The following is a 19,360-nucleotide window of genomic DNA, read 5'->3' on the forward strand; positions in this document are numbered from 1 at the left end:
TTTGTGACTTGTTTTTTTTTGCGATGCAGCTTTTTCTTTGTGACATTTTCTTGTTGTGTTGTAACTTTTTGTTGCGTTGAAACTTTTTGCTGTTATGTTGGCCTTTATTGTTTTTCTTGTGACTTTTGCATTTTGTTGACCTATCTGGGCCTCCGTACATGGTGAATTCATTGGCACTCCAGACATCCACGTCAGGAGGGAGAGTCTCTCAATTCAACAATTATTGCACAAATCTAAAGTCAGTGGAGAAGTGAAGCTAATGTTGAACAGAAGTTAGTAGAGGTTCTTAAATGTGGGAATGAGGTCTTACTGTCAGACGAGACCAAAAATGTAACTTTGTAATTAGATACAAAACATTAGGTCTGGAGAAAACTAAAACAGCAAATCACTCTTTCTACACTTTTCCCCTTTTGAAACACAGCAGCTGAGGCTCCAAACGTCTTGAGACGAGGGCAGACCTTTTCCTCCCGGTAGGAAGGCAAACGAAGGTCTTTCCTCCATCTCACAATGAGCCGAACACAAGAACACCTTGGTGTCTTTAACACCACCACGAAGCTTGTGGTCTCTCTACCCTTTTTGTTCTTCTTGTTGGTTCATTAAACTACAAGAAATGCAGTCTCTTTTCTCTTTTAGGAGCTATCGTTGTTCATGTCATTAGTTATTCTAAAAGACGTCTTCCAGGCATCTCATGATCCAACGCTGTAGCAGCTTTTACATCTGTAAAGTAGGTGTCTAAGTGAAAAGACCTCAAGGTAAACAATTTAAAAGGATAATTTGTGTTAAGCCTTCATTATTTCCCATTTCCCATCATATCAATGTATCCTTCCTTATGCTGGTGAAGGTTGTGGCCGTTGTTGAACCCAAGTGCCTGATATTTATGTCTGTGCCACCGTACTGTGTGATTTCTCCCTCTCTGCATTGGTCAGTGCCTGCGTCGCCATTGATGTTTTCTCCCCACCCCGCCATGGGACAGCATGCTGCCCTCTCTCTTCGACCCCATGCACTGTTGTCCAGATGACCTCTGTTTTCCTGCAGCCAATCTGACCTGGCCTCTGCTCTTTTCCTCTAGGCTAGCCACACCGGTATGCGTTCATACATTTACAAGCAGAGCTCTGTGATTGGCTCACAGGCAGAGCACACTGGCATGCGGACGTATTACTTCAGCACTGACACCCAGGAGGACATGAGCACCTGGCTGAAGGCCATGAACCAGGCATCGCTGATGCAGAACCACCCCGACAGCCTCAGGTAAGCCCTCACACCCGAAACCTTACAGCACGCATTGCCAGAGGAGTTTGGTTCTCACATGAGATCCGTTTCTACTTTGGTATTAACGTATATGGCAAAGAGAAGATATTCATTTATGTCAACACCATATATAGCTTTTAGCAGAGATTCAAAAACGTTTCCATGACTCCCCCAAACAGCATCAATCAGCTTCTGTCCGAGGACCCACTTCGAAAACCAACACAGAGTTCTACAAAATATGTAGAAAAACATCAACTTTCAATGTTTTTTTTTTTTTTCAATTTTATTCACTATTGAATAATTATTGCATTTGTTAAGCATAATCTTCTCATACCTTCTGATCTAAGTTGGCCATGATGTCTCTTTCTAGTCAGAAACGTTTTGCACCATTTTGCATTTGCTAGCTATGCTAGCTACAGTTGGTTGAAGAGCAAAGCAGCTTAAAAATCAGAAAAATTAGCATGGCAAATAACATTTCAAGAAATTATTTACATTTTGTAATAATGATTGGAAAAACAGACTAGATTTTTGATCAAATTTGTGTTTAATTAAAAATGATTAGATTTGATTTTTTTCTCATCTTCCCTTTAGCTTTCTGAGGCTCTCCTAGCGCCCCCTGGTGGTCCTCTACTTTAAAAACACACTGTTTTGTAGGACCACCGTTATCAGCAATATCCTCTTACTCAGACTGTCAATTTTGAATTCTAAGAAAGGTCAAAGGTCACAAAAAACTTACTATGAGTAAATCCCTCTTTATTATGACATATTAACTATATGAACTCAAATACTTCATATATTGTGCTATTGTGTTATATAGTGCTTTTCTTTACAAACTAAACACTGACATCAAAGTAACTAATATAAATTGTACATGTATCCAGAAATCATCGTAACCCAATGTGAAAGATGTGAGTATTTGCTTTCAGCAGGGGCTGAAACCTTGACCCCTATCAGACTTATTTTTATTTTTACCAAAATTTAAAATAATTTTTCCAGAATTCCAAGGTTTGTTTTTTCTTGACTCCCCTGGTTTTGCTTCTGATGAGGGAATACTGCGCTGTTATTATCACAATCAATTAAACTATTTTTTGGACAGTTTTTTTATTTTTTTATTTTGTTTTAATGTTGGGAATAAAAGATATAAACATTTATCACAATATTTAGTGGTTTTTGTCATAATAATGATGAAAGTGATGAATGCATTAAAAATTCATGAGTCTTTATGGTGACATCTGCCACAGCATAAAGCCAGAGGTTCACACACAGAAACACTGCTCCAAAAATCAAGATATGCTCATTAACGATGGGCCACATAACACAGTTTGTCTGCCAAATTAATTAGTGCAACTGATCCACTAAATATTTGGAGTTTGAAAACATGAATTTATGATGATAAATCTAATATTTTTCCCCTGATAACAATAAAGGATGTGATAGTTACCTACCACAGTTATTTATACTGTGGCTCTTTGAGTTTGTCAAGTTTATGTATTCTTTAGCACATTTAGCAACAACACAGTTCAAAGTTTGTTACACCATAAAAATATAATACAGCACCAAGCACCAAACATTACATTTTGTCAAATGCCATCATTAAAATCATCAAAAATAATCATCAAACATATTCATTAATGTTCCAGTTATTATTAATCAAAAGCAACTCTAAACACGTGGAGTGTTAGCCTTGATTTAACGGAGTTCAGTGTTTCGGCTGTTTTGGAGTTTTCTGAAAGTTTGTTCCAGGTTTGTGGAGCATAAAAACTGACAATCACTAACTTCTACTCAGAGTGGACAGCTGTCACATGTGGGGTTCCCCAAGGTTCAATCCTGGGGCCCCTCTTATTTAATATCTACATGTTCCCACTAGCTCGGGTTCTAATAAGTAACAACTCAAGGTTTCTACCACAGCGCTTTTGTGTTGAAAAATGTTAAAAGTTCAAAAATGTGGAGGTCCATGAGCAGGCGTCATAATCTGGACAAAATGGCATGTGAGGCAGCTGCAGGGATGATGCAATCGGTGCGCATCACCTTGCACGCAGTTTAATGCGTCAACTATAAACCTAGCTTAATTCATCTTTACCGTCATTGTTAATGGTGTACAAACAACCCTTTAGGTCCATATTACCTCTGGACCTAAAGCAAAACAATCAAGAAACATCATGCAGCTTCAGTTATCGCAGCTATAAACTAGGTCTGTAATGTGTTCTGGTGCTAAGAACATTAAGTGATTTATAAACTAACATTTTAAAGTCTATTCTCTGATCTATTTGACTTTATGCTTCTGTCTGCCTTTAAACTCACCACTTCCCTTTAAGTATTCAGCCTCCCATCGAAATGAATATCGGAGATCGCCGTGTTCATCAGCCTTTGATAACATGTATGACATCTTGGTTTCTCTCTCTGGCCGACTGCTCTGGGTTGCTTGAGCGTCCGCTCCGTGCGCAGCGTGTTTGTTTTTGTGCTTTGAGACATCACGTTCAGACGACGGCGTTTTTGAACCATCGGCGGCTCCCTTCATGTGTTATTAATGCGTTGACGATGGGAGGTAGCGCAGATCAAATACGTGCGGTCCCTCACTGGCAGGCTCAGACGCTGCCCAACGCCCCCTCCCTCACACACTCCCGTCCTTTCTCATTACGCCGTTCTTACGAGAGGAAATCCCACAACGCACCGCTGCCTGCTTCTGAATGACAGAAAGAAAACTGAGCCTCCGACAGCTTCCAACCGGGAGTTCTCTGAACTTTCTGCTAAAGCTCCCCTCCTTTCCGGTTTGTTTGCCTGCGGAAGCCGTGACAGCAGCACTAAAACCGCCTGGCACATTGCACTTTGTTGTTGTTAAAATTTTCGGTTGTAGCGTTTATTTTTCATGAGTATTGACAGGATGCAAAGGGAGTACCAAAAGTACTTTGAAACTAGCATCAAATGGGGTCAAAGCAGTCGCCAGTGTGCCCGTTTTACTGAATTATTTTTAGATAGTAGCTGCCGGGAAGGAGAATCTTGGCACCATAGGCTTTCCTATTATTATGCAAGGTTTTTCTTTCATGACAGAAACCTGAATATTTTGCAAGGCTTTTTCACGTTGGACTTAATTAATGAGTTTCAAATCAGCTTCTGCCTTTAAGGCTTTGCTTGTCAGCTGCGATGCTTTAAAAAAAAGTAAAAAGAAAGAAATAAAAAAAAGATCTGCACAGTGTATTTAGTTCTGTCCTTAAAGTAGAAGATGAGGCTTAAAATTTCTCTTTTATGTGACAGCCATCTACTTTAGATTCTGTTCAGGACAAAAGAACAAAGATCTAAACTCTCAGAACATGGGAATACGATGTTCTGGAGATCAAATGACTTTAATGAGCTTATTATTTAGTGAGCAATTAGGTATAAATGACTTTTTTTGAGCAAATTAGCCAGAGAATATCTTTAGTTTTTTTTGTTTTTATCACTAGCGGCACCTTGCTGCAAGTATTCATGCCCCTTCAACTCTTCCACATGTTAACCAAAACTGTAAACAGACCAAAAGAATCTGAAGCAAAATTATGAACACGTTTCCAAGCAAAAATCTGAAAAGTATGATGTGTGTTTGACTTTATGCACCTTTATTCCAACACCCCTAAAGAAATTATATTTAAAAAGAATATATGTTCACGAAAATTCATGCAAATCCAACAGAATCCTGCAGTTTTTGTTGCTTTTGCAGACTTATGAGTTTATTGCAAATTTTCTGCAAAAGTTGTCAACAAAAACATTGAGTGCAACTCACCGACTCCCACCTGCAGGAGGCAGTGTTTCTTACTTCTGCGGCCTGAACCTTATTAATATCAATAACTTGATACTGAACAGGTTATGGTCTGTGGCGAGTCTCAACAATCAAAACTATTAAAGAATTTAAAGAAATGTTTGGTGTCATTTTGCTCATCTTTTTTTCTTTGATATGTAGATTCCAGATTTCTACGTATTTTGATGAGGAAACAATATATTTCTAAAGTAGTGTCACAAAATCAGTGATTTGATGGCAAAAAAAGAATCATCAAACTACATGAAAACCATGGATAGCAGCAGACGGGTCAGGGAGAAGTTTGTAGAGAATTTTAAAGCATCTGTAGATTATGCAGCAATATCTCAAACTTTGAAAATCTGCGTCATAAAGGTGTGTGATACCATGGAAATACAGAGCCCATATCGCCGACGCTAACGCCAATACTTCTTATTTCAGTTTGACATATCATCAAACCTCTGAGCTTTGGGTATTTTTTTAGAGTTTCATTGAATTATTTAACATTCCCTGTCCGTGGGTCTCCTTCTCTCCAGACCCGTTGACCAAGTCACCTCGTTGTTGCAACAAGCTGTCCCGCAGACAAACCACGTGAATCACCAGAAGATGAAGACCGTAGACTCTGAGACCACAAAAGCAATCGTCCACGAAGTTCTGCTGGAGCCCATCCATCGTAACACAGAGGAGCTCTACAGCTTTCACCAGGACGCCGGCAACGTCACCCTGGACCGCCACGCGGGGACCGCCTCTTTGGAGACGGACAAACAGAGCCCCCTTACATCCAGACCGCCAGCCGCCTCCGCCCTCCCGCTGTCGGACCGCGCGTCCGCCTCTGCTCCCGTGTCCAGGGTGACGTCCCGCGCTCCGTCCCGCTCTGCCTCGACGTTGCCCTCCAGCCTTTGCACGAGGAATGGCCTGGTGTCCACGCCCAGCCCCATCCTGGAGCCCAACGGCATCGCGGCGGGGACGTACCAGAGAGCGCCGGAGCCGGCAGCCTCCGACACATTCAAGCATCTGCAGAGGAGAAACACTCTGGAGCAGGTGGAGCAGTGGGTCAAAGTTCAGAAGACTGAGCAAAGGGGGTAGGTCAATATTGTTCACTTTGCATAAAAACTTTCTGATTTTAGTCACTTGATTTTCAGCTGTAAAAAATGTTGCTTCTTTGAAATGGAACTTCACTCTTGATGATCTGGTGATGAACATCTTCCCTCTGGGTCCTTGCTACCAGCCTTTGATACCATCCGTGCACGTTTGTCGTAGAAATGCAGCTACTGACTCTTCTAACTTTCAGATCACAACTCAAAGCTTACAGCCTTTCCAGTCTAACTTTTTATTTACATTGCTTTTATTTTCACTTTATGTTATAAATTGTTCCTGGGTGTCTTGAAAGACACTAGAGATTCAGAGATTCTCGTAATGGTAATTATTGTGTTGATTTCCGTCGTATTCTTCTTCAACAGCCCTCCCTCCAGAGAAAACACCCTTCCCCGTCGGACGCCGCCCACGCAGCACAAGTACACCTCCATGGATGCCTTTCAGACTTTGCCAAAAACTCCGCGCCACAGCCCCCCGTCGGGTCGACTCGGCGAGTACAAGTACGCCCAGGACCGCCTGAGTCACTTCCGCCTCACCCCAGACCAGGGGGGCCCGGGGTCCAACACCGTGCTGCAGCTGTACGAGTGGCAGCAGCGCCAGCAGTTCCGCCACGGCAGCCCCACGGCGCCGATCTACACCCCGGCCCCGGATTACCCGTTCGGGCCCCGCCCTCCGTCCACCGTGCCGCCCTCCTCCTCATTGCGCAGGTCGGAGGGGTCTCCTCGCTGCGTGTCGGTGCCGCCGTCGGCCGCAGACATCCCGCCACCGGGACCTCCGCCAGGCACTAGCAGGACGCTGTCCCCCAACCGAAGGCCGCACACTCCCGCCGAACGGGTGACCGTAAGGCCCGCTGGGGACGGGCCCCTGCTGAACGTCCCCTTCACCGTGTCCCCCCGCAGGAGCAAGTCTCAGATGCTGAAGGTAAGAATAATACTCAACAGAATCAGAACAACCTTCTTCTACATTACTGCATTTTTATGAGTTTATCCTCCAATAAGACGGTCAGCAGTGGTTCAGAAGTGTTCGATTCTGTTTTCATGTGTCCTAGAAGAAAATGTCACAGCTTTAGAACAGTGAAATCCAACTATTCCTTGGAATATAAATTTATATAAAAGTATAATATTAATATAGACGTTACATACTGCAATTAAACCTGACTGTAACAGTATCTATTCTGAGTCTGTAGCTCCAGCTCACCCAGACCAACACGGATGTCTGTGTTGCAGGCTGCCACTATTGAGAGACGCTCGATGCCTCCAACTGGCTACATCACTCACACAGTCAGCGCTCCCAGCCTTCATGGCAAGACGGTACGTTTAATAACTGCATTCACTTCTGATGCACACGATGCCAAAACCTTTAAGATTTCAGGCTCTGCTTTGTGGAGCTCCTCGGTTCTGCCAGCGGAGGGTTTTAGCGACCGTTTGTGGATTCATTTCCTGGTCAGTTGGTTGTTGATCAGAGAACTGTGAAGTCCACTTTATGTGTAGCAGATTTTTGTTTCAGCCTCTTTAATCTTTAATTAAGCTGCAGTTCTGCTTGTCCAGATCAGCGAAGAGTCACACAACACATTGCACTGCAAAAACCCAACATCTTACTAAGTATTTTTGGTCCAGTTTCTACTGCAAATATCTTGGCGCGCTTGAAATAAGATGCTAACTATTAAGAAAGAGCAATAGCAATAATCCATAAGGTGGGACATTTAGAAAGCATTAACACCTTATTTGTGAAATCCAAATTATGAGTTTTTTGACCTGGTGAAATGACACAAAGCCAAAAACAAGCAATTTTTGGAAAACATTCAACAATTGTTTAAGACTAAAGAGCATATTTATAAGTTAAAGAAGGTAATGTAGACATTACATACATCTATATTACAGTTTAAAATATGCAAATTCAGATCTACTAGAAAAAACTTGAATCATTCAATATTGAACTTAGACCAAACAGTTCAAATTATCAGATAAATATATGGTTATTGCTGGATATAATATATAATATTATTAGTGAATTGTTGCTGGTGTTTTTGTTATTAATGTTAGTTTTGTTTTTTGGTGAAATTTAAAGGAATAGTCATTGTTCATCTGCTATGTTTAAAATTAGATGCTATATTGATGCGTTTACTATTAGATACTGGTTTAGTTGTTACATGTATGAATTATATGTTAATGTAGATGGTTAAGGAGGGGGAATTTTGATAAGTTTATACTTCTACCAACTTCCTTGAATTTGTAAAACAAAAGCTTTTACGTTAAGCTTCATGCTGTATTTTTTTGTACATATTCAAGAAATAAACAAGTAACTTTTCAGCCAGATATACAAGCTTGTTTTAATAATTCCTCAATATTGATGAAAAAGTAATAGTTATTAGAGAAACAAGCTGCCATTGTAATAAGACATTTTAACGTGACATTTGCAGTAGAATCTAGACCAAAAACACTTGGTAAGATTTTGTGTTTTTGCGTTGTAGCGCAGTGACAGTGAAGGTATTGAAGAGCTGAGTGGGTTTTTGTTCAGCATGTGAGGTCAGTGTTGAGAGCTGCCAGACTGAATATCTTGCGGTGCCTCCTGACAGCCGGAGGAGCTCACTCTGCTCCTCATTCAGCTGCGCCGCCACCAGGCCAAGATGGCCGCTGTGCGTCAGCAGACCTTAGCTCAGATCCAGCGGCTGAGCGCTCCCAGAGAGTCCTGCCACCAAAACCGCCTCCTCACCACTGTCGCCGCTAGCGACAGCCCCCTCCTCCTCAGCGCCACCGCGTCTCCTGAGTCGCACCTCGGAGATGTCGGCCCCTGCAGCGTCCAGGTGGGGCCCCGAGAGGCATGGCTACTCCTCCCTCATGTTACCAGGAGCTGGTAGAGGCTGCCACTAAATCTTCACTAGAGGTTTTCTAACATTAAAATTATACATATAAAAGAAAGAACTTTGACCTTTGACAATTTGTTACTTTTTTTGCAACATACATCATCAGATTTTATTCATTATAATATTTTAATTTTATTGTATTGACAAAGCTTTACATCTGTAAATGTCTAAAGCTGGTAGAAACACCACAAAGTAAATGAAATCCAGTTTGAAATTACTACTTTTTGCTGTTGTTTTACATAAAATCCTAATAAAATGTGTCAATCTTTGTGGTGGGAACACTTCCGCTAATGCGCTAAGGGCAGAGCTAATTTTCTGTTTCACGCTTTTGCTAACTTTGAAAACATTTAGCACACTTAGCTTCCCCTAAAATAAATTTTCCGGATAAACTCTAAAGCGGTAATTTACTTGGTTGTTTTGTAACATTTCGGGTGAATAAAGTTCAACATCTTTGTTGAAGTTTTGGTTCTCGTCTCGTAGGAATTGTTCGAGCTGTTAGCCATTTATATTCACCTCTTATTTTGAAGTTGGTGAAGACTGTTTACTCAGCAGTTTTGTTTTCTCTTCAGGTCTACAGGTCTGATATATTTTGAATTGAAGTTAGCGCTTTAGCATTAGCTTTCACTAAATACCGTGTTGGTGTAGTGCTTAGATATTACACCAACTCTACAGCATATTGCTGCTAATACTAGCGATTTAGCATTAGCTTCTACTAAACACTGTGTAGATAAAGCACTTAAGCATTACACCACAGCTAACTTGTTGCTAATATTGGTGCTTTAGCATTAGCTTCCACCAAATACCATGTCGGTGTAGCACTTTAGCATTAGCGGACCTACCGTTTATGATTAGTGATTTAAGGTTAGCACAACTAACTGTTTAACTAGCGATGGCCACCACTGGTGGTAACATAACATTTTTTGCCAGTCACTGTGTAACATCAATAAAGAATGCCGTCTATACCTGGACTACATGACCAAGCAGCAGCCTACTTTAAGCAGTGGCAGCCTCTACCAGATCACTCCCCTCCTCACAGAGCGCTGGTCTGGCTGCAGAGACCCATCCACCTCTTTACCATCTGCTGCTCTTTGGCTGATCCGTCTTCATATCGTGCTTCTACCGATGTCGTCTGTAGCATGATGTGTTGCGATCCCTTTGACGTCCACAAAGCCATCCCATGCTTCAAGCGAGCCGTTTGGCCGGTCCTGATTACGTGTCTTGGTGCTGCGTGGCGTTCCTTTCGGTCCTCGTCATGAAGCTTGTTTTGATGTTGCCTGTCTGTGAGATGAGTTCACGGCTCCTTCTGACGGAGCTGGTTGCTCTTTTTTTTATCTGTTGTGGACAGCGTGTTTAACTGGATCTCAAATCAAAACGAGTGTAAGACGTTTTTCAGTGTGGGTGCAACTTTGTCATTCTGCATGTCATCAGGAAGTCTGTGGTTGATGCTCGGGGTGCACCGATCGATTTCATTCATTTTGGGCGATCTGTTTACTTCCGCACAGATATGAAAATCAGTCACTGTCCCTTCTTGTGAAAGAAGGCTGGCGATCGGCCTGAAAACTGCAGTCGGTGCACCTCTAGTTGATGCTTCTGTAGAAGAGTGAGACTGCACATTGTTGGGTTTGTTTCTGAATCGGATGGTTTTCACCCTCCAGGCCGATGACACGTACATGCAGCTGAAGAAGGACCTGGAATATCTGGACCTAAAGGTGAGAAAACAAATTGCACAGTTCAGTCTGTTGTATTTTCTCTGATTTGAAAAGCCTCACACTCAGACTAACACGCCGGTCTCTGTTACTGACTGCACCCTTCTGTTCTACGCCCGACCCTGAACGGTTGACCCAAAACATTCCATCTGTAGCTCCAGATTATTTAAGAGTGGTGTTCCTCCCAATCGCTTGACCTGCTGTTAGAAGCGGCCGCCATGTTGTGACTGCGGCTCTTGTGTCTCTGTGATTTCTGACTCCCAGATCAGAGCTCTAGAGCCGCTGATCCTCGCAGTTCACAGTTTACTACTGCACTGCACTGCTGGGCCACTCAGGCCTTTAATGAACGTAAGCTCTATTTGTATGTAGCTACGTGTCTCTGTGTCCGCTAAATGTTCTCCAACGTAGCGTGTGTGTATGTGTGTGTGTGTGTGTGTGTGTGTGTGTGTGTGTGTGTGTGTGTGTGTGTGTGTGTGTGTGTGTGTGTGTGTGTGTGTGTGTGTGTGTGTGTCTCTGCTTGTGCATGTTTGTGCCGTGGCGAGAGCAGGGAGGTTTCTGTGTTGTGCTCTATAGTAAGACCATCCCATCGCTTTGCAGCGCTGCATTCACAGCTCAGACAGCATCGTGACTCCATACCTCCCCTCCACTGTGTGGCGATGTTGGCCAGGCTGTTGAGTACTGGGCATGGGATGGCTCGGCAGTGCATGTGTTGTGGCTGTGGCTGTGACCCGGTGGTTGAAAAGCCAGCTGCTTCTACCATCGCCTCTGAAACACTGCACCTCCCTCACACATTGTTTTAATCCTCGACTAAATAAAAATGGATCTGTCATTGATTTTTGGCAATAACCTAATTGTTAAAACTGATATTTACAAGTAGGTTCAATTTCTTTTTTAATGTGTGGTTCTGTTGAGAGGTTACGAGCTGTTACTATCTTACTTGCACTTACGTGAAGATGTTTACATTGCCATAACAGTAAGTAGCAAAAAAATTGCTTTTATTTTGAGCAGAAAACCAACAAGAAGTGAGTGTACTTCCGCTAAATAATGTAGTAGTTTTCTAGAATGTTACACAAACTCTTAAATAATTTTGCTATCCAATTATTAATTGAAAAAATAGCGCTGTATTGACAAGTTGAGTGGAAAGAGCGAGGATCTTCACATTGCTGCATCATTTGCTACACATGATCAAACGTTCACTAAAGGAACGATGCTTTAGTGTCACATAAAAAAACTGTTTATTTTATGTTAAAAAGGGAATTGAATTCTATATTTATTTGCATTTTGTTATGCATTTCTAATATTGCATAAAAGTCACTTAGATGGTAAGTGAAACATCAGCAGAATGTGCCAACTTTTTTACCCAATTAATCAATTAATCGTCAGAATAAATCAATAAAATAATCAATTAATAAAATAATCATTTGTAGCCCTACTACATTATGTTCAAAGAGGCGATGCCTTCTCCAGACAACCCTTGCAAACAAGTTAAACTTGTTCCGATTTTTTTTTTCTTCAAACTTCATATTATATTTGAGACCTGTAGTTTCAAGTTTCTTGCAGTTTTCCTGGCCATTACCCCATCTGACACTGGCCTGAGTCCACTGACACCTCCACTCCGGAAAAGATTGGCAGCTGTCTTAAATGTTTTCCGTTTGTAAATAGTTTTTTCCCTTTGTAAAATATTGGGTTTCAGATTGTTTGGAAATGGCCTTAAAACCGCTCCCAGATTGATGGACAGCCACAGTTGCAGGACGTCGCAGATGCCTTCTTCTTGGCATTTTAATAACACCCTCCTGTTTGCTGTACCACAACAATCGCCCCAACTTCCTGCTTTAATAGTCGGGCTGAAATGATTAATTGGATTAATCGTGATGAATCGATTATTGAAATAATCCTCAACTAATTTAATAATCGATTAATCGCTAACTGGAGTATACAAAAAAAGACAAATTGTTGAAAGAACAACATATTAAGAGCAGTAATTAAGCCAAAAATGTACAAAATATAAACATTTTGCATTTAAACTAAAGAAAAGCTTTGTGAATATGTTCAACATAAATACCTCTAGTGGCATGGTTTTAGCTTCACTTGTTTCAAATGCTGTAAAATAATAAAGAATTTAACACCTTTTGCTGTCCAATTATTAATTGTGACATTAAGTTAATCAGAAAGGGTTGAGTTTTTCACATGTTGATGTTAGAAGGATTTCTTTAGCAGCAGAGGCACTGATGGTCCAGTGTATGCTAAAGAAATGCTGTTGTTAAAATTTAGATAATAAAATGTCTATTTTCTTATTTAAAAAATTAATTATATCTTTATTTTCATATTTTAATGTATTTCTGATTTTGTATAGAAAAGGCTTTTGAGTGGTTACGTTGAAAAATCTGCAGAATATGTCAAATTTTTAAACCGATTAATCGTCCAAATAATCGATTAATCGATAACAAAAAAAGTGTTAATTGCATTTAATTTGCTGATGATGCACTTATCTGCTGCGTCTTTCATTTTCCCCTCTAAAAGAAGCATCAGCGGAGGCCTGTCATTATTAACTGCTCAAAAGCTTTCAACAGAGCCTCACTTCAGAAATCCAACCTGTCCCTTTAAATGAGCCCTCACCTGTGTTCTCAAACGTTCTCCTGTTAGACGGATGAATAATCTGAAGGCAACAAAGGTTTTACAGGCAAGTGAATTTTGTGCAGAGCTTCAAAGTGTCCATAGCCACCATGTTGTTCATGACCAGACGTCGCTCACCTTGTTCATGTTCACAAGGACAAGTGAATGTCAACGACAGTCTTCCCCTGGCTTGTGGTAGTCTACAGCTGCTCCCAGTGTTCTGCGCTTCCCTTTGTCTCGGCGCTAATGTAGCGAGGAGCCAGACGCCTCGCCTCAACAAACAGCTAACATCTGGGTCTGTTTACGTTGAAATGTTGCAGGTAGCTGGAAGTCAGGTGCTGAAGGAGGCGGGGAAGCCTGTCAAGGTTGCAGAAAGCGATGTGGATGTGAGTATGACGATCCATACGCTGGAGCCATTTTAACCGCATAAATAATCTGATTGAAATCCTCTTTAGACAAGTTGTCAGTTTATTGAATTTCTCCACCAACATTTATGGATTTCCAATAGAATTAGAGCAGAATTTATTTTCTCTTCTTCCTTCCTTCTTTCCTTCCTTCCTTGTGGTTTTTACAGTTATTTAAAGCCCAGCCTTGTTAGAAATCTCTGCTGTGAATTCCTACCGACCTTCTGGATCTAAACTGTGGAACTGAATCAAAGGACTGATGTCTTTGTGAATTTAAAAAGAGGTTAAAACATAGAATTTGCAGATTAATTATTTATTGGAGCTATGAATACTTCTGATTAGACATTAGAAGGTAACTAAGTAAAGTGATTTAATGTGATGTGTCTGTAAGTCTAATAAAACATTAAAATAACAGGTCTGATATTCAACAGAGGGCTTCTGGTAAAAAAAAATCTAACCTCTTTGATAGAGAACAAGGACAGTGCCTTGAAATGATGGTTTTGTTTACATCGTGGTCTTTTTCTAAAAAGCAGTAAACGCAGCACTTTGCCCTCCTTCCTCTGCTGCCCATAAACAAGCGGAGATTGAAAGCTGTTGAAAACAACTCAGTTCACTCAGAGTCAGAAGTAACGAAAGGCAGTACAGCTGTCCTCACTAAACCTACTTAAGATGATTTATTTTAGAAATGTTCAATATTTTAAGAAATTTATGTTTTTTTATGTTAAATTATTTATTCAAGCTAAAAATATTCAACAGATTTTCCCTCTACTTTACTGATGTTCGGTCAAGCAGAAAGAGTTTTTCGCATGTTGCAGATGCATCCTTTCCTACAAATGATCTAAAAGAATTCTAATTGGTTTTTATTTTCTGATTTTAAAAAAAGGAATGTATTTGTTCATAAGCAACATGAAGAGGACTCTATTCATCTTTGACTCGGATAATCCAAACAATTTCCCAAACCTTACTTACACTGTTTATGAAAGTTCACATGAAAGAATTCCCATTATACAACTATACCCCAAGAACGGGGGTCACCATGGAGACCACGTGACAATGTGTCAGATTGATGACGTGACCTCAGATCAAGCTCAGTTGAAGATAGCGTTTATTGTTTAGCTGCATTAAAACTTCCATCAGAAGATGGTTTGTTTGAGCCGGTTCTTGTAAAGTGAACATTTCTAACACACCTGCACCAGACAGGTGGAGTTACGACGCAGTAAATATTCACTAATCCACCCATTTCACCCATTAAAAGCGGCTCTTGCGGATCACCGTTGACGCCCTGACCCTCTGTTCTGTATGCAGTCAGCGCAGCTGCAGACACACGGCTTTAATTAAGTAAGAGGGCCACTTCATTATCAGAGGTCGACGCGCAGACACTCTGATTAGCCCTTGAGAGTGACTTAATCTGGGTAAACACCGCATGCCCACCCAGCTCTGCTTCTCCCCCTGCAGGTGAAGTTGAGTCGGTTATGTGAGCAGGACAAGATTCTGAAGGAGCTGGAGGTGAGGATCAGCTCCCTGAAGAACGACAAGGTAACCCATCTCTGGAACGCAACCCCACGATTACGCTGGTAAAAAAAAATATAGAAGAAAGTAGAGGTTTTTTTTCTCTAAATAATGATTTTTTAAGGTTGTTTCGGCTTTAGTGGCCTTTATTTGATAGTGAATTGACAGGAAAGTGGGTAATGAGAGAGAGAAGACATGTGGCAAAGGTCACCAGGCTGGGAATCAAACCTGCAACAGGAAGGACTAAGGCCTCCTTATGTGGGTTATGCTTAACCCCTCCGCCACAACAGCACCCCTAGATAATTTTTTTTTTCTGGTAAAAGGAAGGAAAGCAGCACCAATGTCCAAGAATCATCAAACTTTATTTGGTTTTTATTATTAAATGCCATAAATTAGTCTGAGGAGATGGAATAAGTGACGTTCTGGTGAGATGTTGGCGTGAGTCGGGATGTTTCGTGGTGAAATGCTGCCCTCTAGAGGCGGTTTTAACTCATCACAGTCCAGCTTCTCAACATGTCTCAATCCAACCCTCTGTTAGTAGAACAATGCTCTCCTCAACTCAAATTAGTTTTAAAGAAATGTAAAATATATATATATTTCCTATAGATTTATTTCTACTTTCTCTCTTTTTTGTTTAATTAAACAATGTGAACTATAATAATTTATTATTTGCATGTTTTCAAATAACAAAATGAGCTGCAGACGACTACAGATGAAGGCAACTGCTCCATCAGCCTTTACTTATCCAAAAACAGAATAAATGTCTTTTCTTTTGAGAACTGATGTGTGTAAAGTGTGAAAGTGGACATTTAAATGTCCCCCTATGAAAGCTTATACAAGACACAAGACATGGGCTGCACCAGTATTAAATCATATCAGCCTCATTGAATAAATTAATATTATCAGTCCAACAGTAAAATATTTATCTTTGTCCATCAGGATATCTTTGTTCTTTTTCAGCAACTTTAGATTATTTAGATTACTTAAAAAACTTTAAGTATTTTTTCCTCCCACTCTCCTTTGCTGTTCTTTTTTGTTGTTTGTCTTTTTGGTTTAGCTAATTGGTTATTTTGCAGATCAATGCTTCTGTTTGCTCGTCTGTAATGTTTTGTATGCTTTATTGGTGAATAAAACAACCGATAAAATAACTTGCACTGGCCAACCTTTCACCCGTTGCAGGACAAGTTGGAGAGAGTGCTTGACGTGTCTCACCAGCAGATGGAGCAGTACCAGGAGCAGCCAGCTCACGTCCACAAGATCGCCTACCAGCAGAGGCTGCTGCAGGAGGACCTGGTGACCATCAGGGCCCAGATCTCCCGCGTCTCAACGGTATTCATGTCTGCTGTGTCTGTCACCGTCGACTGATAGTGCTAGACTTGGTGGAAATGATCATATTCAATTTTAGGGATGAAACGATTAATCGGATTAATCATGATTAATTGCAATTAGTTGGATTAATTGAGATTAATCATGATTAATCATGATTGTTAGTCGGATTAATCGTCATCTAATTTGGTAATTAATCGTTACTTGGAGTATCCAGACTCAACACTGGGCAATTTTCTGAAAGCACAATGTTCTCAGAGCAATTAATTAAGACAAAACCGTACGAAAAAAATTTACATATACATTTAAGATGTATAAAAAAAAACCTTCTTTGTAAATGTGTTCTACCCCAAACTCCTGAAGTGTCATAATTTTAGTTTCACCTGGTCCAAATTCTGCAAAAATAATCTCCTATTAAGTGCTTATTATTATCCAAATATTATAAAAGCCAATCATCAGATCAGCCTACGCTGAAGTGATGTGAAGTGAAGCAGGCCTGAACTTTTCTAATGTTGATGTTGGGTTTTTTGCTGTAGATTCAGCCTTTACTACAAATGATTAAGTGTTTACTAAAGAAGTGCTGTTATTGCATTTTAGATTAATAATTTTCTAATTTAAAAAAGGAATTGAATTATTTTTTCATTTGCATCCTTTAATGCATTTCTAATATTGCGTAAAAAAGCTTAAATAAAAAATCTGCAGGATGTGCCAATTTGTTTTATCTGATTAATCGATTACTTGTCATAACAATCAATAGATTAGTCGGTAGCTAAAATAACTTAGTTGCATCCCTATTTCCTTTATACATTTATATGTTAGTAGGTAAAAAAAAATAATATTTTAACTGAAATATTTTAGTTTGTGCACACAAATCTTGCTTCAAATGCTACCAAATGGTTTCAGAGTGTGTGTGTGTGTGTTTGGGTTTTTGCAGGAAATGGCGCGTGCGTGGGAGGAGTACAACCGACTGGAGCAATCAGTGGAGCTGCTAAGGCTGGCACTGCAGGCACACATGGCCCACAACGACACGTCTCAGGTGGGACTTCCTTCTGCCCTTTAAAAAATAAAACCCTCAGCATGTCAGCAGTTCTGAATGTTGCTTCTCCACAACCTTAAAAATGAACAAAAGTTCAAACCACAATACACTGTCTTCAGTTGAATGGCAAAAACAGAGCTTCCACACATTTTAAAAAATAAATAAATAAAAGGTGAAATAAGTAAAAAAAAAAAACATTCTGTGTGTGTTTGCATGTGTTGAAATACAGCAGGAAAAGGCCGAACTGAAGCGGGAGCTGTGGAGGATCGAGGATGTCATGGGTGGTCTTAGCACCAGCAAAGCCAACTACAAGATAACTGTGGACTCTATTCAGAATCCAGGTGAGAATCAGTCTGTTTGCAGACGACATTGTGGTCACTAATGAAAGCTTCTCTAATATTGTGTAGCCCTATTCCTTTCTTTGAGTCCTCTGGTCCTCCTAGAAACTTAGGTCTTAGTTCGGTTGAAGGGAAGTCTGGTGCGGTTCGAATGCTTATGTGAAAGCCAAGCAGATCAGACACTGCTTCAAAAGCAGGAAGTAGACTATAGCGTAAGGCATTTTGGGTAAATACAACCAAAACAAACATAAGTCATGTGATAGCAGGAGATATGGCTCATGGTCTTTTGCCAAAGACAAAAGAGAAATCTTACAGCCACTAAGATCGAACTGTACTCCATTTTTGTTTAGATTTTATGAAGAAGGAAGATGTGCTTAGGTACATATTTTTACGCTACAAATTCAATTGTAGACGTTTGTTTTTCTTAAATCTTAATGATTTGTTTTGTAATGTCTGCCTCTTGGTGCAGTTTTTGGATTTTCTGGTTCTGATTGCTTATTTTTCATCCGATGATTACTTTGATAAGACGTAAACCGACCGTCTGTGATTGGCTGGTCATGTGGTTGATTTTCATACATCTTAAGTTGTGAACACAATTGTTTAAGCATTAAAAACGTAAAGTGCATGTGAGAAACATGCAAAGTATGTCTTTCGGATGTTTTTGCACGTTTTTTGGCCCTCCTGGCATTCAATACCTGAGGAGCATGAGAGTCAGTGTGGAGTGACAGTAAATTAGAGTTTAATACATATTGAGCAAACTTCTGTGAGATTCAGATGCACACACCACAAATTATTGTTTGCTAACATAGATGTATGCGATCACGTCAGTCTCACTGCCCAGTCATATTTGGTTTTTTGAGCAAAACTGGCGGAAAAGTGAGGGTGTATGATACATGAAATTAGCCTCTTTTAATTTAGCGTAGCATAAAAAAGCCATTTTCATCCCACCTTTGTCTAAGCATACAGCCTTCTGTGTTGACACGCCTCAGCAGACAGGAGATTAGTGCCTTCGGTGTCGGACCAGGCGGTGCCTTCTGGCGGCACGGAGGTCCAGCCTCCCCCCCGCAGCTCCATCTCCCACACTTTGCCTCACAGCACCGTGCCAAAGTGGGTGAGTGTCCTTCCTCGCCCCTTGCAAACAGAATACACCACAAACCTCCTCCGCGTGTCTGTAACCGTCCTGATCCGACCACCGTACAGGCAGAGGACGACGCCCCGCCCAGGCCGCCACTGCCTCGTCTCTATGACTACGAGGAGACGCCCCCCGTGGTGCCCCCGCTCCCCAAGGAGGCCTCAGTCATCCGCCACACATCGGTGCGAGGGCTCAAACGCCAGTCGGACGAGAGGAAGCGGGACAGGGAGGGCGGCCAGTACATTGCCAATGGAGACTGTAAGGTATCGTCATTCATTTCTCCTGAAGTGGGGAGCCTTCTACACGTAGATACGATACAGTTAA

At 41.0% G+C, this 19,360-nt stretch overlaps 1 protein-coding gene across 11 annotated transcripts in view; it reads left to right on the forward strand.

The window, feature by feature from the left end:
- LOC106964263 (pleckstrin homology domain-containing family A member 7) overlaps window positions 1-19,360 on the forward strand; it is a 147,284-nt gene that overhangs the window by 111,797 nt on the left and 16,127 nt on the right. For 5 of the 11 annotated variants that reach the window (XM_015059665.1, XM_015059669.1, XM_015059673.1 and 2 more), the window contains 14 exons: window positions 1,070-1,248; window positions 5,551-6,096; window positions 6,475-7,030; window positions 7,336-7,419; window positions 8,685-8,912; window positions 10,628-10,681; window positions 10,943-11,026; window positions 13,612-13,677; window positions 15,151-15,231; window positions 16,384-16,533; window positions 17,465-17,566; window positions 17,796-17,907; window positions 18,894-19,015; window positions 19,105-19,299. In XM_015059665.1, coding sequence (XP_014915151.1) covers window positions 1,070-1,248; window positions 5,551-6,096; window positions 6,475-7,030; window positions 7,336-7,419; window positions 8,685-8,912; window positions 10,628-10,681; window positions 10,943-11,026; window positions 13,612-13,677; window positions 15,151-15,231; window positions 16,384-16,533; window positions 17,465-17,566; window positions 17,796-17,907; window positions 18,894-19,015; window positions 19,105-19,299 — 2,559 coding nt within the window. The remainder of the gene's footprint in view (window positions 1-1,069; window positions 1,249-5,550; window positions 6,097-6,474; window positions 7,031-7,335; window positions 7,420-8,684; window positions 8,913-10,627; window positions 10,682-10,942; window positions 11,027-13,611; window positions 13,678-15,150; window positions 15,232-16,383; window positions 16,534-17,464; window positions 17,567-17,795; window positions 17,908-18,893; window positions 19,016-19,104; window positions 19,300-19,360) is intronic. The other 6 variants (XM_015059667.1, XM_015059676.1, XM_015059666.1 and 3 more) reach the window with 5 other exon arrangements.

Source organism: Poecilia latipinna, unplaced genomic scaffold (assembly GCF_001443285.1).
Source record: "Poecilia latipinna isolate Pla-1442-1.1 unplaced genomic scaffold, P_latipinna-1.0 Scaffold1648, whole genome shotgun sequence".
NCBI lineage: Eukaryota > Metazoa > Chordata > Actinopteri > Cyprinodontiformes > Poeciliidae > Poecilia > Poecilia latipinna.